General features: G+C 41.2%; 1 protein-coding gene across 3 annotated transcripts; it reads right to left on the reverse strand.

Annotated features, from left to right (window-relative positions):
* Positions 1–46: 46 nt before the first annotated feature.
* LOC149727445 (unconventional myosin-Va-like) lies at positions 47–18,596 on the reverse strand. 3 transcript variants are annotated; one of them, XM_089887912.1, is made up of 39 exons: positions 18,410–18,592; positions 18,243–18,362; positions 18,018–18,192; positions 17,819–17,963; positions 17,613–17,769; positions 17,422–17,565; positions 17,284–17,365; positions 16,999–17,106; positions 16,841–16,947; positions 16,619–16,750; positions 15,870–16,003; positions 15,720–15,801; positions 15,212–15,352; positions 15,020–15,150; positions 14,884–14,962; positions 14,460–14,627; positions 14,199–14,410; positions 14,009–14,147; positions 13,800–13,957; positions 13,561–13,750; positions 13,393–13,509; positions 13,244–13,333; positions 12,939–13,163; positions 12,661–12,754; positions 12,417–12,595; positions 12,240–12,362; positions 9,615–9,728; positions 9,444–9,554; positions 9,269–9,393; positions 9,104–9,182; positions 8,891–9,050; positions 8,651–8,839; positions 8,218–8,372; positions 8,081–8,170; positions 7,881–8,031; positions 7,712–7,830; positions 7,501–7,658; positions 2,126–2,300; positions 47–557 (listed from the first exon to the last, which is right to left on the reverse strand). In XM_089887912.1, the coding sequence occupies exons 1-39, from the start codon at positions 18,434–18,436 to the stop codon at positions 315–317; spliced, it is 5,328 nt and encodes a 1,775-aa protein (XP_089744038.1). In that variant the 5' UTR covers positions 18,437–18,592; the 3' UTR covers positions 47–314. The 3 variants fall into 3 exon arrangements, 2 of the variants coding, with proteins under 2 accessions (XP_089744038.1, XP_089744037.1); XM_089887911.1 differs by having other exon boundaries at positions 18,240–18,362; XR_016385989.1 differs by lacking the exons at positions 47–557; positions 2,126–2,300 and having other exon boundaries at positions 7,517–7,658; positions 7,922–8,031; positions 18,240–18,362; positions 18,410–18,596.
* Positions 18,597–18,776: the final 180 nt, after the last annotated feature.

The following is an 18,776-nucleotide window of genomic DNA, read 5'->3' on the forward strand; positions in this document are numbered from 1 at the left end:
GCCATGACGTCACATACCCGGATATATAACTTCTGTGACGCAACAATCTACAATTTACATTTATTATTATGACGTCCAGTATTACATAATATTGCACGAACAATGACGTGGTTGTTACATCACAATGCACCATAATTACAACATACAAAACATTCTTAAAACTGCATGACCTAATAATCACCTGACTTTAATGGTAGCAGCCATTTTGTTTAATCATATGAAAGTTATTGCTACATCCAACAGTGCAAATTATAACGGAACAAGAGTACCAGTTATCAGCATAATCAACAATTAACAACAATAAATGACATTATCTAAACAGCTTTAATCAGTGAAGAGCATCGGAGGTCGGCCGGAATAATGATTTGGTCGAGATCCAACTGAGAGGGCGAATATGGAAAAGTTACTCCAAACATAAAACTTCCATCAAGCAACAAACTGTCATCATGGGTGGATCGTTTCACCAATAACTTTGACTGTACCAATTTAATAAACTTGACAGGAACCCTTTCTTCATAATCATTGGTCGGGGTGATCATTTGTAACAGTTTCACAATCTGATGCAAAATAAAAGAATTAGTGAAATGTGGACACCCATGTTATAACTATACAGTAAGCATGAGGTGTATGAAAACACCATGCGTGTCTGGTGTATAAGAAGACACCCATGTTATAACTCGACAGTGAGCATAAGGTGTATGAAAATACCATGCGTGTCTGGTGTATAAGAAGACACCCATGTTATAACTCGACAGTGAGCATAAGGTGTATGAAAACACCATGCGTGTCTGGTGTATAAGAAGACACCCATGTTATAACTCGACAGTGAGCATAAGGTGTATGAAAACACCATGTGTGTCTGGTGTATAAGAAGACACCCATGTTATAACCCCCAGTGAGCATGAGGTGCATGAATACACCGTGTGTGTCTGGTGTATAAGAAGACACCCATGTTATAACTCCACAGTGAGCATGAGGTGTATGAAAACACCATGTGTGTCTGGTGTATAAAAAGACACCCATGTTATAACTCGACAGTAAGCATGAGGTGTATGAAAACACCATGTGTTTCTGGTGTATAAGACACCCATGTTATAACTCGACAGTGAGCACGAGGTGTATGAATACAGCATGTGTGTCTGGTGTATAAGAAGACACCCATGTTATAACTCAACAGTAAGCATGAGGTGTATGAATACACCATGTGTGTCTGGTGTATAAGAAGACACCCATGTTGTAACTCAACAGTGAGCATGAGGTGTATGAAAACACCATGTGTGTCTGGTGTATAAAAAGACACCTATGTTATAACTATACAGTAAGCATGAGGTGTATGAATACACCATGTGTGTCTGGTGTATAAGAAGACACCCATGTTGTAACTCAACAGTGAGCATGAGGTGTATGAAAACACCATGTGTGTCTGGTGTATAAAAAGACACCTATGTTATAACTATACAGTAAGCATGAGGTGTATGAATACACCATGTGTGTCTGGTGTATAAGAAGACACCCATGTTGTAACTCGACAGTGAGCATAAGGTGTATGAATACACCATGTGTGTCTGGTGTATAAGAAGACACCCATGTTATAACTTGACAGTGAGCATGAGGTGTATGAATACACCATGTGTGTCTGGTGTATAAGAAGACACCCATGTTGTAACTAGACAGTGAGCATAAGGTGTATGAATACACCATGTGTGTCTGGTATATAAGAAGACACCCATGTTATAACTCGGCAGTGAGCATGAGGTGTATAAATACACCATGCGTGTCTGGTGTATAAGAAGACACCCATGTTATAACTCGGCAGTGAACATGAGGTGTATGAATACACCATGTGTGTCTGGTGTATAAGAAGACACCCATGTTGTAACTCGACAGTGAGCATAAGGTGTATGAATACACAATGTGTGTCTGGTGTATAAGAAGACACCTATGTTATAACTCGACAGTGAGCATGAGGTGTATGAATACACCATGTGTGTCTGGTGTATAAGAAGACACCCATGTTATAACTCGGCAGTGAGCATGAGGTGTATGAATACACCATGCGTGTCTGGTGTATAAGAAGACACCCATGTTATAACTCGACAGTGAGCATGAATACACGAATACCAACCTGCTGCGGGTTCAAGGCTGTACACATGCTACATATTTCTTCAGCATCCGAATCCGATTGTTTTTTTACTTGAAGTAATTGTGAGGCATGCACCAATGGTTCCAGTGTGTCGCGAACAACTCCATCGGAAAGATTGGTTTTCCTCAACCATTCCTCCAGTTGTGATACGTTATACCTGCAAGGCAATATTTACACAAACCCCCATATAACACCACAACCCCCATATAACACCACAACTCCCATATAACACCACAACCCCCATATAACACCACAACCCCCATATAACACCACAACCCCCATATAACACCACAACCCCCATATAACACCGCAACCCCCATATAACACCACAACCCCCATATAACACCACAACCCCCATATAACACCACAACCCCCATATAACACCACAACCCCCATATAACACCACAACCCCCATATAACACCACAACCCCCATATAACACCACAACCCCCATATAACACCACAACCCCCATATAACACCACAACCCCCATATAACACCGCAACCCCCCATATAACACCACAACCCCCATATAACACCGCAAACCCTCATATAACACCACAACCCCCATATAACACCACAACCCCCATATAACACCACAACCCCCATATAACACCGCAACCCCCATATAACACCACAACCCCCATATAACACCGCAACCCCCCATATAACACCGCAACCCCATATAACACCACAACCCCCATATAACACCAGCAACCCCCATATAACACCACCGCACCCCCATATAACACCGCAACCCCCATATAACACCACAACCCCATATAACACCACAACCCCCATATAACACCACAACCCCCATATAACACCACAACCCCCATATAACACCACAACCCCCATATAACACCACAACCCCCATATAACACCACAACCCCCATATAACACCACAACCCCCATATAACACCACAACCCCCATATAACACCGCAACCCCCATATAACACCACAACCCCCATATAACACCGCAACCCCCATATAACACCGCAACCCCCATATAACACCGCAACCCCCATATAACACCGCAACCCCCATATAACACCGCACCCCCCATATAACACCGCAACCCCCATATAACACCGCAACCCCCATATAACACCGCAACCCCCATATAACACCGCAACCCCCATATAACACCGCAACCCCCATATAACACCGCAACCCCCATATAACACCGCAACCCCCCATATAACACCGCAACCCCCATATAACACCGCAACCCCATATAACACCGCAACCCCATATAACACCGCAACCCCCCATATAACACCGCAACCCCATATAACACCGCAACCCCCATATAACACCGCAACCCCCATATAACACCGCAACCCCCCATATAACACCGCAACCCCCATATAACACCGCAACCCCCCATATAACACCGCAACCCCCATATAACACCGCAACCCCCATATAACACCGCAACCCCCATATAACACCGCAACCCCCATATAACACCACAACCCCCATATAACACAGCAACCACCATATAACACCACAACCCCCATATAACACAGCAACCACCATATAACACCACAACCCCCATATAACACAGCAACCACCATATAACACCACAACCCCATATAACACCAGCAACCACCATATAACACCACAACCCCCATATAACACCGCAACCCCATATAACACCACAACCCCCATATAACACCACAACCCCATATAACACCGCAACCCCCATATAACACCGCAACCCCCATATAACACCGCAACCCCCATATAACACCGCAACCCCCATATAACACCGCAACCCCCCATATAACACCGCAACCCCCATATAACACCACAACCCCATATAACACCGCAACCCCCCATATAACACCACAACCCCATATAACACTGCAACCCCCCCTATAACACCGCAACCCCTATATAACACCACAACCCCCTATATAACACCACAAGCCCCCCATATAACACCGCAACCCCTATATAACACCGCAACCCCCATATAACCCCACAACCCTCATATAACACCGCAACCCCATATAACACCGCAACCCCCATATAACACCACAACCCCATATAACACCACAACCCCCATATAACACCACAACCCCATATAACACCACAACCCCCATATAACACCGCAACCCCCATATAACACCGCAACCCCATATAACACCGCAACCCCATATAACACCGCAACCCCCATATAACACCGCAACCCCCATATAACACCACAACCCCCATATAACACCACAACCCCCATATAACACCACAACCCCATATAACACCACAACCCCCATATAACACCACAACCCCATATAACACCACAACCCCATATAACACCACAACCCCCATATAACACCACAACCCCCATATAACACCACAACCCCCATATAACACCACAACCCCCATATAACACCACAACCCCCATATAACACCGCAACCCCCATATAACACCACAACCCCCATATAACACCGCAACCCCCATATAACACCGCAACCCCCATATAACACCGCAACCCCCATATAACACCGCAACCCCCCATATAACACCGCAACCCCCATATAACACCGCAACCCCCACATAACACCGCAACCCCTATATAACACCACAACCCCACATAACACCGCAACCCCTATAACACCGCAACCCCTATATAACACCACAACCCCCATATAACACCACAAGCCCCCCATATAACACCACAACCCCCATATAACACCACAACCCCCATATAACACCACAACCCCCCATATAACACCACAACCCCCATATAACACCACAACCCCCCATATAACACCACAACCCCATATAACACCACAACCCCCCATATAACACCACAACCCCCCATATAACACCACAACCCCCATATAACACCACAACCCCCATATAACACCGCAACCCCCCATATAACACCGCAACCCCATATAACACCGCAACCCCCCATATAACACCGCAACCCCATATAACACCGCAACCCCCACATAACACCGCAACCCCCATATAACACCACAACCCCCATATAACACCACAACCCCCATATAACACCGCAACCCCCATATAACACCACAACCCCCATATAACACCACAACCCCCATATAACATCGCAACCCCCCATATACCACAGCAACCCCGCATATAACACCGCAACCCCCATATAACACCACAACCCCCATATAACACCACAACCCCCATATAACACCACCACCCCCTATAACACCACACCCCCTATAACACCACAACCCCCATATAACACCACAACCCCCATATAACATCGCAACCCCCATATACCACAGCAACCCCCATATAACACCACAACCCCCATATAACACCACAACCCCCATATAACACCACAACCCCCCATATAACACCACCACCCCCTATAACACCACCACCCCCCTATAACACCACAACCCCCCTATAACACCACAACCCCCATATAACACCACAACCCCCATATAACACCACAACCCCCATATAACACCACACCCCCTATAACACCACACCCCCTATAACACCACCACCCCCCTATAACACCACAACCCCCATATAACACCACAACCCCCATATAACACCACAACCCCCATATAACCACAGCAACCCCGCATATAACACCGCAACCCCCATATAACACCAAAACCCCCATATAACACCACAACCCCTCATATAACACCACAACCCCCATATAACACCACAACGCCTCATATAACACCGCAACCCCTCATATAACACCAAAACCCCCATATAACACCGCAACCCCACATATAACACCAAAACCCTCATATAACACCACAACCCCTCATATAACACCACAACCCCCATATAACACCGCAACCCCTCATATAACACCAAAACCCCCATATAACACCGCTACCCCTCATATAACACCACAACCCCCATATAACACCACAACCCCCCATATAACACCACAACCCCCATATAACACCACAACCCCCATATAACACCGCAACCCCCATATAACACCACAACCCCTCATATAACACCACAACCCCCATATAACACCGCAACCCCACATATAACACCACAACCCCCCATATAACACCGCAACCCCCCATATAACACCACAACCCCCATATAACACCACAACCCCTCATATAACACCACAACCCCCATATAACACCACAACCCCTCATATAACACCACAACCCCTCATATAACACCAAAACCCCCATATAACACCGCAACCCCATATAACACCAAAACCCCCATATAACACCGCAACCCCCATATAACACCAAAACCCTCATATAACACCACAACCCCCATATAACACCACAACCCCCCTATAACACCACAACCCCCCATATAACACCGCAACCCCCATATAACACCACAACCCCCATATAACACCACAACCCCCCCTATAACACCACAACCCCCATATAACACCACAACCCCCATATAACACCGCAACCCCATATAACACCGCAACCCCCATATAACACCACAACCCCCATATAACACCACAACCCCCATATAACACCACAACCCCCCATATAACACCACAACCCCCCTATAACACCACAACCCCCATATAACACCGCAACCCCTCATATAACACCACAACCCCCCTATAACACCACAACCCCCCCTATAACACCACAACCCCCATATAACACCACAACCCCCATATAACACCACAACCCCCATATAACACCGCAACCCCCATATAACACCGCAACCCCCATATAACACCACAACCCCCATATAACACCACAACCCCCATATAACACCGCAACCCCCATATAACACCGCAACCCCCATATAACACCAAAACCCCCATATAACACCGCAACCCCCATATAACACCGCAACCCCCATATAACACCGCAACCCCCATATAACACCGCAACCCCCATATAACACCACAACCCCCATATAACACCACAACCCCCTATATAACACCACAACCCCCATATAACACCACAACCCCCATATAACACCACAACCCCTCATATAACACCACAACCCCCTCATATAACACCACAACCCCCATATAACACAACAACCCCCATATATAACACCACAACCCCCATATAACACCACAACCCCCATATAACACCGCAACCCCTCATATAACACCACAACCCCCATATAACACCACAACCCCTCATATAACACCGCAACCCCCCATATAACACCGCAACCCCCATATAACACCACAACCCCCATATAACACCACAACCCCCATATAACACCAAAACCCCCATATAACACCACAACCCCCATATAACACCACAACCCCTCATATAACACCACAACCCCCATATAACACCACAACCCCCATATAACACCACAACCCCCCATATAACACCACAACCCCCCATATAACACCACAACCCCCATATAACAACTACCTTATCTGCATTGCTTTAGACCAGTTGCACAACTCCTTTCTTACAAGTTGATTGTTAAGTGTTTGTGATGTAATACAATAGAATATTTGTCGGAATATTTGTTTAATTATTGCTTGTTCTGTTCCGTGTTGTACCATCATGGAATGAAATGACGACAGCTAGAATTAGAATTATTCACGTTTTGTTTGTTTTAATATAAATATAAACTGACTTGTTTAATCAAAGCCTCCACTGTGTAATCAATGCCGTCTTTGCTGGCGCTCCTACCCCTCATGCCCGCCGGTTTGCTCGACAGACCTTGTATTGTATCATGTTCCAACATAGCAGGAACTAAAGAAAATTCAGTCTTAAAACCTTGTTATTTACAAACATTAACGCACCAATCATCTGTTTGATAGATCGAACCATGTTTAATACCAACTTTTGGAACAATGAGATCGCAATATCACTAAACACAGGCCGATATTCAGCAAGGTCAAAGTTGCGTAAACAATGTCGTCTCTGATGTTCTGTTGATTCTTTCATATATTCCTAAAAAAACAACAATAAAGAAACATCCAACATTAACTTGATCACTTACTTCTTCCCCGCTGTACTGTTTCATGTTATGTAGGAACCTGCAGGTGTTCGACAACCAGAACGACATGAACTCAAATTCCTTATCGTGTTTCTGAAACAAAGGTTTTAACAAAACAAACAAAACATTCGTTAAAATACTTTTTCCACTCTTTTTATCCCGTTGATAATTTGTTGCAAGAGTTGTTTAATCATTTTATCATCATTGCTGTAATCTGCGAACCGTAGCAACTTGAAAAGTAAATAAGCTGGAAGTCCAGGTATCATGTTCACAGCAACCCCACGAGGCTTGAAATCTAAGACAATCTATTTTAATCAGTTGCCCCCACCATCGGTTACTAATGAGAAACAACAATCACCCACAAAGTTACATACGTCATAACTTGTAAGCGGGCACGAGGTGTATGAAACAGAACACCTGTGTTATAATGACTGTCGTTGCCATGCGAGGGTAAATAAGTTACATATGTGGTAACTTGTAAGCGGGCACGAGGTGTATGAAACAGAACACTCGTGTTATAACGACTGTTGTTGCCCCGCCATGCGAGGATATATAAGTTAATCACAAACTTACCCAATATAATGGTTTGAATAACTTTGCTTTCATCCCCAGCTTTGTATTGTAGCATCCCTAATGATCCGTCTGTTGATTCTTTATGACGCAACATTGGGTGACCTTGGATTGAACCCGTATCTTCTTCACTGGGGCGAGATGGCACGCTAAGGGTCGAATCAGAACTAACCAAGCTAGATCTCGTTGAACCTTACAAAACATAGGAATCAAATAAATTCGCCAACAAATAAACCGACTCACCGTCATTAAGTTTGCGACTATACAGCTTGAGCTGCCGTTTCAACTTTTTGTTCATTTTATCCAAAGATTCCACTTTCGTCAGCAAATTATAATTTTCCGACGATAAACGCGACAATTCTTGCTGAATGTTTCCCTCCATTGTGACATCATATCCACCATTCTAAACAATATGCATTGTTACAAACAATTAATGGACACACAAACAAATCCAACCTGTTTTGAGGCAGAACGCAAATCCAAAATTTCAATTTCATGGTTTTTTCTTTCGGCTTCGAGCTCTGATTCCAACATTCTATAAAAACCATCCATTGTTACAAAACAACCATCCATTGTTACAAAACAACCATCCATTGTTACAAATCAACCATCCATTGTTACCTATTATGGTCATACACTTTAATAAGAACTGCCTTTAAATCACTTTTATCAAGTTTATCGAGATTAATGTCTTCCATCCGATTCCTCGAACCCAATAGTTCAGAACCCGTCATCGTTGAACACGTCTATGATGTAATAAGCGTTTAATTATTTGATTATGACATCACAATCATACCTTTGTCTCTGATACCACAGGTTGCTTAGCAACGAACGACTTTAGTTGAATAACCTCGGATCGACGAACTTCAAGTTCCTCCTGCATCGCTTCCATCTGTTCGTACATTGCCTGGACATAGATATCATATATAACATAGGTATCATATATAACATAAACATCATATATTACCTTAAATACGTTGCTATCTTCTCCCATACTTTCCGCTGCTGTTTCAGCGATCGATTTTCGTAATTTCGAAATCTCGTTTTTAAATGTCTCGTTTTCTTCCATTGCTTGCCGTAACTATAAACATAAATATCTTTATAAATATATTACAAACATAGACATCATATATACCAAACATAGACATCATATATACCAAACATAGACATCATATATACCAAACATAGACATCATATATACCAAACATAGACATCATCACTGGCGTAGAGTACGGGCGTGCGGGAGTGCGACGCACTCCTGCCAATTTAGGAATTTGCTACTTCTGTTAAATGCACGGCTACTGCACACGCGTGTATAATGTCTCGACGATGACAATCAACAGAATAATTCGTAAAGAAATGTGTTAAAACTTGACTTATGTTTGCGCCATCGTGATTATTACAACATAACATCGTATTGTTTGTAAATATGCGGCAAATCTTGCCCATTTTGCGAGACCAGACAAGCGCATAATACGTATGGGATATTGAAGTATTTAGAATAGCAATGTTTAGTTTACTTGATGCGAGATGCGAATGTGCGTCGGGCATGTAAAAAAAACAAAAATACGACAGATACTGATTCGTATTTAAATTTATCTGGCAGTTTCGTAAATCGTAGAGGTGTGGTAAAAACGCTTTTTTTTGCTCATGAAAAAACAGCTTTCCTGATACAAATACGGCACAGTTTTATGTACCATACTTCTCAAACTGTGTTTGGTCAGCATACAAGTTATTAACAAAAGATGGTTTAAAAAACTGTAAAACTAATCGCCAATCACCAACCGCAGTTTATGGCAACCAACTTCCTCTTTTGAAATTACATCAAACTTATTGGCGGTTTAAGAATGCCTGTGTTTGCAATTAATCCCCGAACATATACATGTCGAAATACTGGTTTATATTGCTCACGTAATACGTCACAATCCCTATTATTGCAAAATAGCTAGTTATGTTACGTCACAATTCAAATGTTTCTTGCCCGCATAAATGCCGGAGCTATGATAAAATAAAGCTGTTTGTTACGTCAGAACTGCACAAATAGGTAACTTACGTTAACATTATATGATTTGTTACGCAGTCGATAAATAAAGTCCAGGCTTTTGAAACATTGAGCGATATTACACTTGCAATTAAACAATGTTACATTGCGATAAGTGTTCCTGTCACATAGAAGGTTTAACTATTGCGTTAAGATACATCCCAATTAGATTGTGTTTGCGTGTTTGCCGCACTCCCACGCAATTGCAAAACTCTACGCCAATAGACATCATATATACCAAACATAGACATCATATATACCAAACATAGACATCATATATACCAAACATAGACATCATATATACCAAACATAGACATCATATACACAGCCCTGGAGACTCGCATAAAAGTACGTCGGCAATATGCAGACGATTTAAAAGACGCGTGTCCGGGCGTGATGTCACGAATCGCAACGTCAGCGCGAATTTGCCCGTCTCGAATTACAGTCGGTATCGTATAACACGAGCGCCCATAATTCGTATCTAATTAGACGGATTTTTAATAAAAAACATAAATTCCTAAACTTTTTTATATTGAAATAATACAAAGTGCTGCATTACGTCGTCTCTTTCACCGCAACCCATGTGTTCTAAATGATTTTAATTAGCAACGCTTTTCGTCCAAAAAGGGACGTATTCTCGTACGCCTTTCTCCTTAATGACGTCATAAGCTCGTGCCGAGCATTTGGTTAAAGCTCGGTGCTCGGCGAACCTGAGCTTTTACAACTTCAACACATTCCTATTGTTAACACCAAATTCGCGAAACACTACCCACATCATCTGCTTCAAAGCCCAGGTCAAAGTATTTATTGCAAACGTATCAATCCTTTACTTGATCGCATGCGTGAAAAGGCAAATATTCAACCTGTTTTCAAGCTCCTGCTGGCTAAATAATCAAGGGGACAATCGTTATTATGACGCAAATAATCAGCCGGTGAATTGCTATTATGTCGTAATCAATTGCCAGGTCAAACAATCGCTATTATAATGCAATGAATCGACGTGTGAATCCTTGCCGCTTGCCGCTTGCCGCTTGGCTGAAGAAAACATCCTAAATATACAGCAGTGCTATTTCTGGAACATATCTAGGGTATTTATTACCGCAAATTACATTTATTTTACACACAGCTGTGAGAAAGGTTGAATTCCCGCCGAAAAAAACGTATGCGCCGCACGTATACAAGGACGTTAATGACGTCATAGTCAACGCGCAGGTGCGTTAGGAAATCGGTGCGCCTGACTTCATTTGCTATATACGACTACTGTATGTATTATATTACCTCACTTTTAGCTTTTATCACCTGTAACTTTTGCAATTTTGCGTCTGCAATATGAAAATATTTTGTTTAAAAAATTTTTTTTTTGTTTTTTTTATACATCGTCGGCAACAAACTGCTGACAGTTTGTCCAAATGCATCGGCTTGAGTCTCCAGTGCTGTATATACCAAACATAGACATCATATATACCAATCATAGACATCATATATATCAAACATAGACATCATATATATCAAACATAGACATCATATACCAAACATAGACATCATATACACCTTTATCTGACTCTCATACTCGAACTCCCCCTTCAACTTCTCGGCGATCCTCAATTCCAATTCATTTTTCTCCTGATTTAATTCTTCGATCTGATCCAAAAGCTCACTGTGCTCTAGTGTCCCCTAGTGTATAAACCAAAGTTATCCAACGTAAAGCAGCGAACATATAAACTTTACATTAGAGCTTCCATGTTCGCCTTCCCTAGCTCGGGTAACTTCCAATTCATCCTTAATGTTCTCGTATCTTTGTTCGATGCGATTATAATCCTTTATCCTCGCCTGATGTTGCGCTCGTTCATCATCTAGCGCCACCTGGAGTTCGTTTAATCGAACTTTCACTTCAGATTTAAATGATTCTATAAACATTATGAGATCACACACACCATTATGACATCACAGACCATTATGACATCACACAAACCTCTTATTTCGTTTTCCTTCATGGCAGATTGCGACAAAACTTCCGAGTTCCGAGTTTTTAATCGGAGAACCTCAGCATGCAGCTCAGTTATTAACTAAACATAGACATCATATATTTAAAACAGACATCATATATTAAACATAGACACCATATATAACATAGATATCATATATAAACATAGACATCATATATAAACATAGACATCATATATATATAAACATAGACATCATATATTAAACATAGACATCATATATTAAACATAGATATCTTATATTTACTTTATCTTTGTCCTCTCTTTCACGCTCGAACGATTCTTTCGTTAACTTTAACTCATCGCTCGAACTTTCCATTAGGTGGCGCACATGAGCAAGATCATGTTCCAGCCCATCGCTTTTTTCTCGGTACTTTTCGACCAAAACTTTATTTTTTTCAACATCCACAAGTTGGAGCTGAAGAGCTTCCACTTTCATCGTTTTAGTCGTAAGGATTCGGTTTTCATTCGTCTATTAAACATAAACATTAATTAACAAACGCAACATAGACATCATATAAATTTTTAACAAACGCAACATAGACATCTTACAATGACATCAATTTTTCGTTGCAAATCCATTATCTTGTTCTCCATTCCAAGGTTTAGCTTCTTGAAATGGCTCACCGATCTTGCTTCAATCTTAAAATAATAATTAGCAATCAACAAAATGTAGAAGATATATTTTATCCCAGCTTTACCTTGAGCTGCTTCAGTTGCTTCTTAGCCAACCACCTTCGTACACAGCATTGAAGGTAAACCATCAACTTCATCGTGCGAGTAAATGTACGTCTCTCCAACCAACCACGCACATGTTTCTGATGGAACAGTGGGTCAATGAAAACCCACACCAACAATCCTAATCAAACCTGTATAACTACTGCCTTTGCATTCACCACCATTGAAAAATAAATCTTTCGTGCGAACATTCCTCTGGTATACGCTTGCAACACCACTGAGGCATGAAGCACTCGTAAATATCGGGCACGAGCGATATGACCCCGCCATCTTGTTTGAAGGATTGTTGCAGCTTTTGTTCGTCGAAGATGTGATACCAAACTAAACACAATGGTTTATAGACTCTGCAATTGCTATAAATGCAACGTACCATCTTGCTTGGTAGCCCCGAACGTATCGCTGGACAACAATGGCCGATTGTTTCATCCTAATATAACGCTTGTATTGCAACCACATTCGTGTATTCTTTTGAATAATAACCGCACAAGCTCGTAGTTTGTTGGCGCGCAACTTTTCCAAATAAGCGACCTGCCAAAGTAATCGCAATCACCACAAGCAAGACAACCCACAACCACTGACCTGGCCTGCACGGAAAAAGATTTTATTTTTTCCAGGTTGATACTTATCCTCCTCTGGGATGAGGGTTTTCAAAACTTTCTCACAAGTTTTACGAGGATCTTTTTTAACAATGTCCTTTGTTGCCATCAACACACGATATCTGTGATGTCATAAACATAAGTATCGAACACAGAGATGTCATAATATCGACCTTGCAATAAACTCTGTATACGACCAACGAGACGGGTAACCAGCCGCGCTTATCCTGACCGTCTCCAACACCCCGCACGCACGAAGCTGTTGAACCGCGCGTTTTGCTTCGAAAGTGAAACTTAGTTTATAATCATTTGGTTTGATGCATCGGACGTAATGGGGAGTCGTTGAGTTCAAAATCCCCATGAGTTGCGCCAACGATTCTTGAAACTATACCTCGAATTAATTATTTAATATTCCAACCCACTCCAACACCCACCTGGTTAGCCACCGTCTTCTTCGTTTCTTTTTTTTTACGTACGCTGGTCGGTTTAGACGAAGCGTGCGACAGTTTAACTTTCGCTGCGCCTCGTTTGCCTACCCCTGCCGTCACTTCAACGTCACGGTCGACTGATTCCTCAGCAAACAACTCCCCAATCAACTCAAACTAAAGCAAAAGTTGCCAAACAAAACAATTTAAACAAAACACACAAGTTAGTGCTGCATGCGATAAGCGTGACATGCAATATTACCTTCTGTCGAGGGAAGGCGCCATCAACATAATTAAAAAAATGATTTCGTTAATTCCCAGCAGTATAAACAAGTAATATAATATTTTTGAAAATAGTTACTTTTAATTACTTTGTTTTAACCAAAATTACACTTGGTTTGTTTAAATAAGCAGTTTTACTCGAAACCCACACCTGGCTCGCTTTCAATATATTCAGTTGCTCCTCTTGCACGGTGTCTTTATTTTTTTCCAGAAATCCCTCAATTTCGTATCTTTATAATAAACAAACATAAATTTATAATAAACAAACATAAAATAAACAAACGTACCTGACTTTGTCAGCAAAGTGTGTGATAAAGAAAGAAGTGTTTGAGATCTTAATTTTGTCAAAATGCTTGGATGTTTTTAAGTGACGATCATAAAGTTTATCAGCCCAAGATTGGTCGCTACCTTTAGGCATCTGCGGATATTTTGTTGGATTTAATCCACATAACCCATAAATAACCCGTTCAACAACATACTCTGCACTCGTCGTTCAAAAGATCTAATATCCCAAGTTTGTTTTCGATCAGCGCGATACACGGCTGGTTGTCATAGAAATCGATGAACTTCCATTCTATCTCCTCCCTAACGTATTCTTCTTGCTCAAGTTTAAACACGTGCTGTGAGAATTAACAATCTTGTAATAAATATAAGACATGTCTTATCCCACAAGCCATGTTTAATAAATATTTGCTGGTAGAATCATAGGCTCAACTGTATGGGTGTCAGGGGTGACATGACACCCCAAACTTTTAAACAGGGGTGACACTGACATCGTGTTTATAGCATCCTGGTTTAAACCTAGAACAGATTTTACCCTGTTGTTAGGTGTATATACAAACAAGCAGAGCCAAAGTATATTGCATTCATCACATTAATCAATGAGGTTCCCTATGTTTGACAATTATGAGTGTAACTGTATTTTAACAATGTCACCCCAGATTTTGATAAACCATGAAACCACCACCGAAGTTAGTTAGTACGAACCTGGCAAAACTGTTGTTGTAATTTCTCGTTGGCATAATTTATGCAAAATTGTTCAAAACTGTTGTTTTCAAATGTTTCGAACCTGGGTTGCGGGGGTTAGGGGTTATTATGGTTAATTTGGTTCATGCAGATTAAATGTTGGGGGTATACCCGTAAATGTCCAGAACCCCGATGAATGAATGTTGTTCAGCTGTCGTTGATAAAGCTGCGTTAACTTTACGAACGATCCAATCAAATAGTTTGGAATACATATGTTTGGCCAGCGCATCTCTGGATACCAATGCCTGTAAATATGGTTATAAGTGTGTACATTATGACATCATAGATACAATATGACATCATGGATACATTATGACATCATAGATACAATATGACATCATGGATACATTATGACATCATAGATACAATATGACATCATGGATACATTATGACATCATGGATACATTATGACATCATGGATACAATATGACATCATGAATACATTATGACATCATAGATACAATATGACATCATGTATACATTATGACATCATAGATACAATATGACATCATGTATACATTATGACATCATAGATACAATATGACATCATGTATACATTATGACATCATAGATACAATATGACATCATGGATACATTATGACATCATAGATACAATATGACATCATGGATACATTATGACATCATGGATACATTATGACATCATAGATACAATATGACATCATGTATACATTATGACATCATAGATACAATATGACATCATGTATACATTATGACATCATAGATACAATATGACATCATGTATACATTATGACATCATAGATACAATATGACATCATAGATACAATATGACATCATGTATACATTATGACATCATAGATACAATATGACATCATGGATACCTGATCATGAGTCAGCGGGGTTATAAGAACCTCAGCCATCGTCGTCAACTTTTTATAACACAGCCACTGGGCCATTTGTTTTGGTTCAACTCCCAGCAACCCGCACATTGTAATCAAATGTTCGTCGCTGTCCTGTCAAACAATGTATCTATATTAGACATTATGACATCATCAACCGTTATTACATCATCAACCATCAACCGTTATGACATCATAACTTACAGAACAATGGGAGTGTCCGTTTCCATTCTCTTCAATGTTTATATTCCCCATATGAAGTATGGCAGACAACAATCGAAAAACTAACGACTGGTGCTTACTACTGACACCTATTGGAAAAACCATTAATTCAAAGTATATATGATGTTTATGAATCATACCAAGTAAAGTGAACGCATGAATCGTTTCTTTGAATTCACTTTCGTCGTTGACGCCATCGATCTGTGTACAATCTCCGTTCCTGGTGTATTCGAAGTCACGAGCCGACACTGCGTATAGTCATGGTAAATATGGGAGTGGGGGGTTGGTGGGGTTGGCGGGGTCGGCGGGGTTGGCAGGGTCGGGGGGGGGTCGGCTGGGGCCGGCGGGGTTGGCAGGGTCGGCGGGGTCGGCGGGGTTGGCAGGGTCGGGGGGGGGTTGGCGGGTTGGTGGGGTCAGTTACTTACTTAGTTTTAATGGTTTGAACTGTGGAAGATGGGCGCACGCACAAAGTTGATAAAATATATGGTAGTTCCTTTCATCCATACCCTGTGCATAGAAACATAATATAATATTGGTCATATTAGTATGTTTATGTTAAACACCTGTGATATAACCCTCGATTTCTCCAGCAAGTATGTTCGCATGTGAGCTCCTATGATGTGGTAACGACCGTTGAACCCGATCTGAATATATTTACCAAAGCGACTGCTGTTGTCGTTGCGAGTTGTCTTAGCATTTCCAATCGCCTGCAAAACCTTTGTTAGCAAACAAACATACACACATCTCCACCAACCTCCATAATTGGGTTCGAAGCAAGAACTTTTTGCTCCACGGTCGATTCATCACCTGACCCCCCAACCGTCGCAAAATATCTCATTGTATATTTTGCTGATACCGTCTTTCCTGCCCCAGACTCCCCGGTTACAATGATCGACTGATTCTTATCATCCCTGCCAAACTTAAATCGTAAACAATGAAATATCAACAAACGACAATTACCTCGACATTTGATTAAAAGCTTCCTCAGCGATGGCGAAAATATGGGGGTCCATTTCCCCCAAGTTGCGGCCAGAGTAAAGTTGAATGAAATCATTTGAATAAATTGATAGCTCGCTGTAGGGGTTAATAGCAACTAATACGATTCCTAATGCAAATATTTTATCAACATAAATACACCATTAACAGCGAATATATTTACCACAATATGTATATATTGCGTTTCTTTCCACAAATCTTGTTTGTAAGTTATACAGCACAGCTGGTTCATGCAAATAACTCAGTGATGTCAGGTCATTTTCTCCGACCAAAATATCGGGGTTGCGCAACGGGGGCAAATCCTTCGAATGTCCGAGCTTTAAAACACGAATTTCCTCCTACAAAATAATTGTTAGTATTTATTGCTTAATTATTTTCCCTTTACCACTTCTTCCTCTTCAATCGCCTCAACAATAATCTTTATGACATCATCATTGTCTTTGTACCCATCCACCAATGAGGCAGACCGCCACACCAACGCATCATCGGGCACCCACACCTTTGTCTCCTGCAACAAATGTTTAAAACCAAAGTTAACATTCTCACCAAACTCACCTTGGTGTAAATATCAGCCAGCTTCATCTTTACAATTCCATTTTTAAACTTTCAAACAAATTCTGTATAAAGTAAAATATATTTCGATCAAATTTAATTTAATGAACAAAATAAATCAAATTATTTCACCGCCCCATTGTAACAACGTCACAATAACCCAGCCATCGCGACATCTTTTGTTAAGAATTATGACGTCATTCGGGCAGGTTTCGAACTTGAATCAGCTGACTATGACGTCACAACCACATAGCGTTTTGTTCTAAAATTAATTATCAAGTTCCGTCTAACTTTAACCGTCTAAATCAAGTTCCGATAAATTATTTAAAACATAGTCAATTTTAAATCACCATATTTTATTTTTGCCCCA

The sequence above is a fragment of the Ciona robusta genome, chromosome 11 (genome assembly GCF_009617815.1).
Source record: "Ciona robusta chromosome 11, ASM961781v2".
NCBI lineage: Eukaryota > Metazoa > Chordata > Ascidiacea > Phlebobranchia > Cionidae > Ciona > Ciona robusta.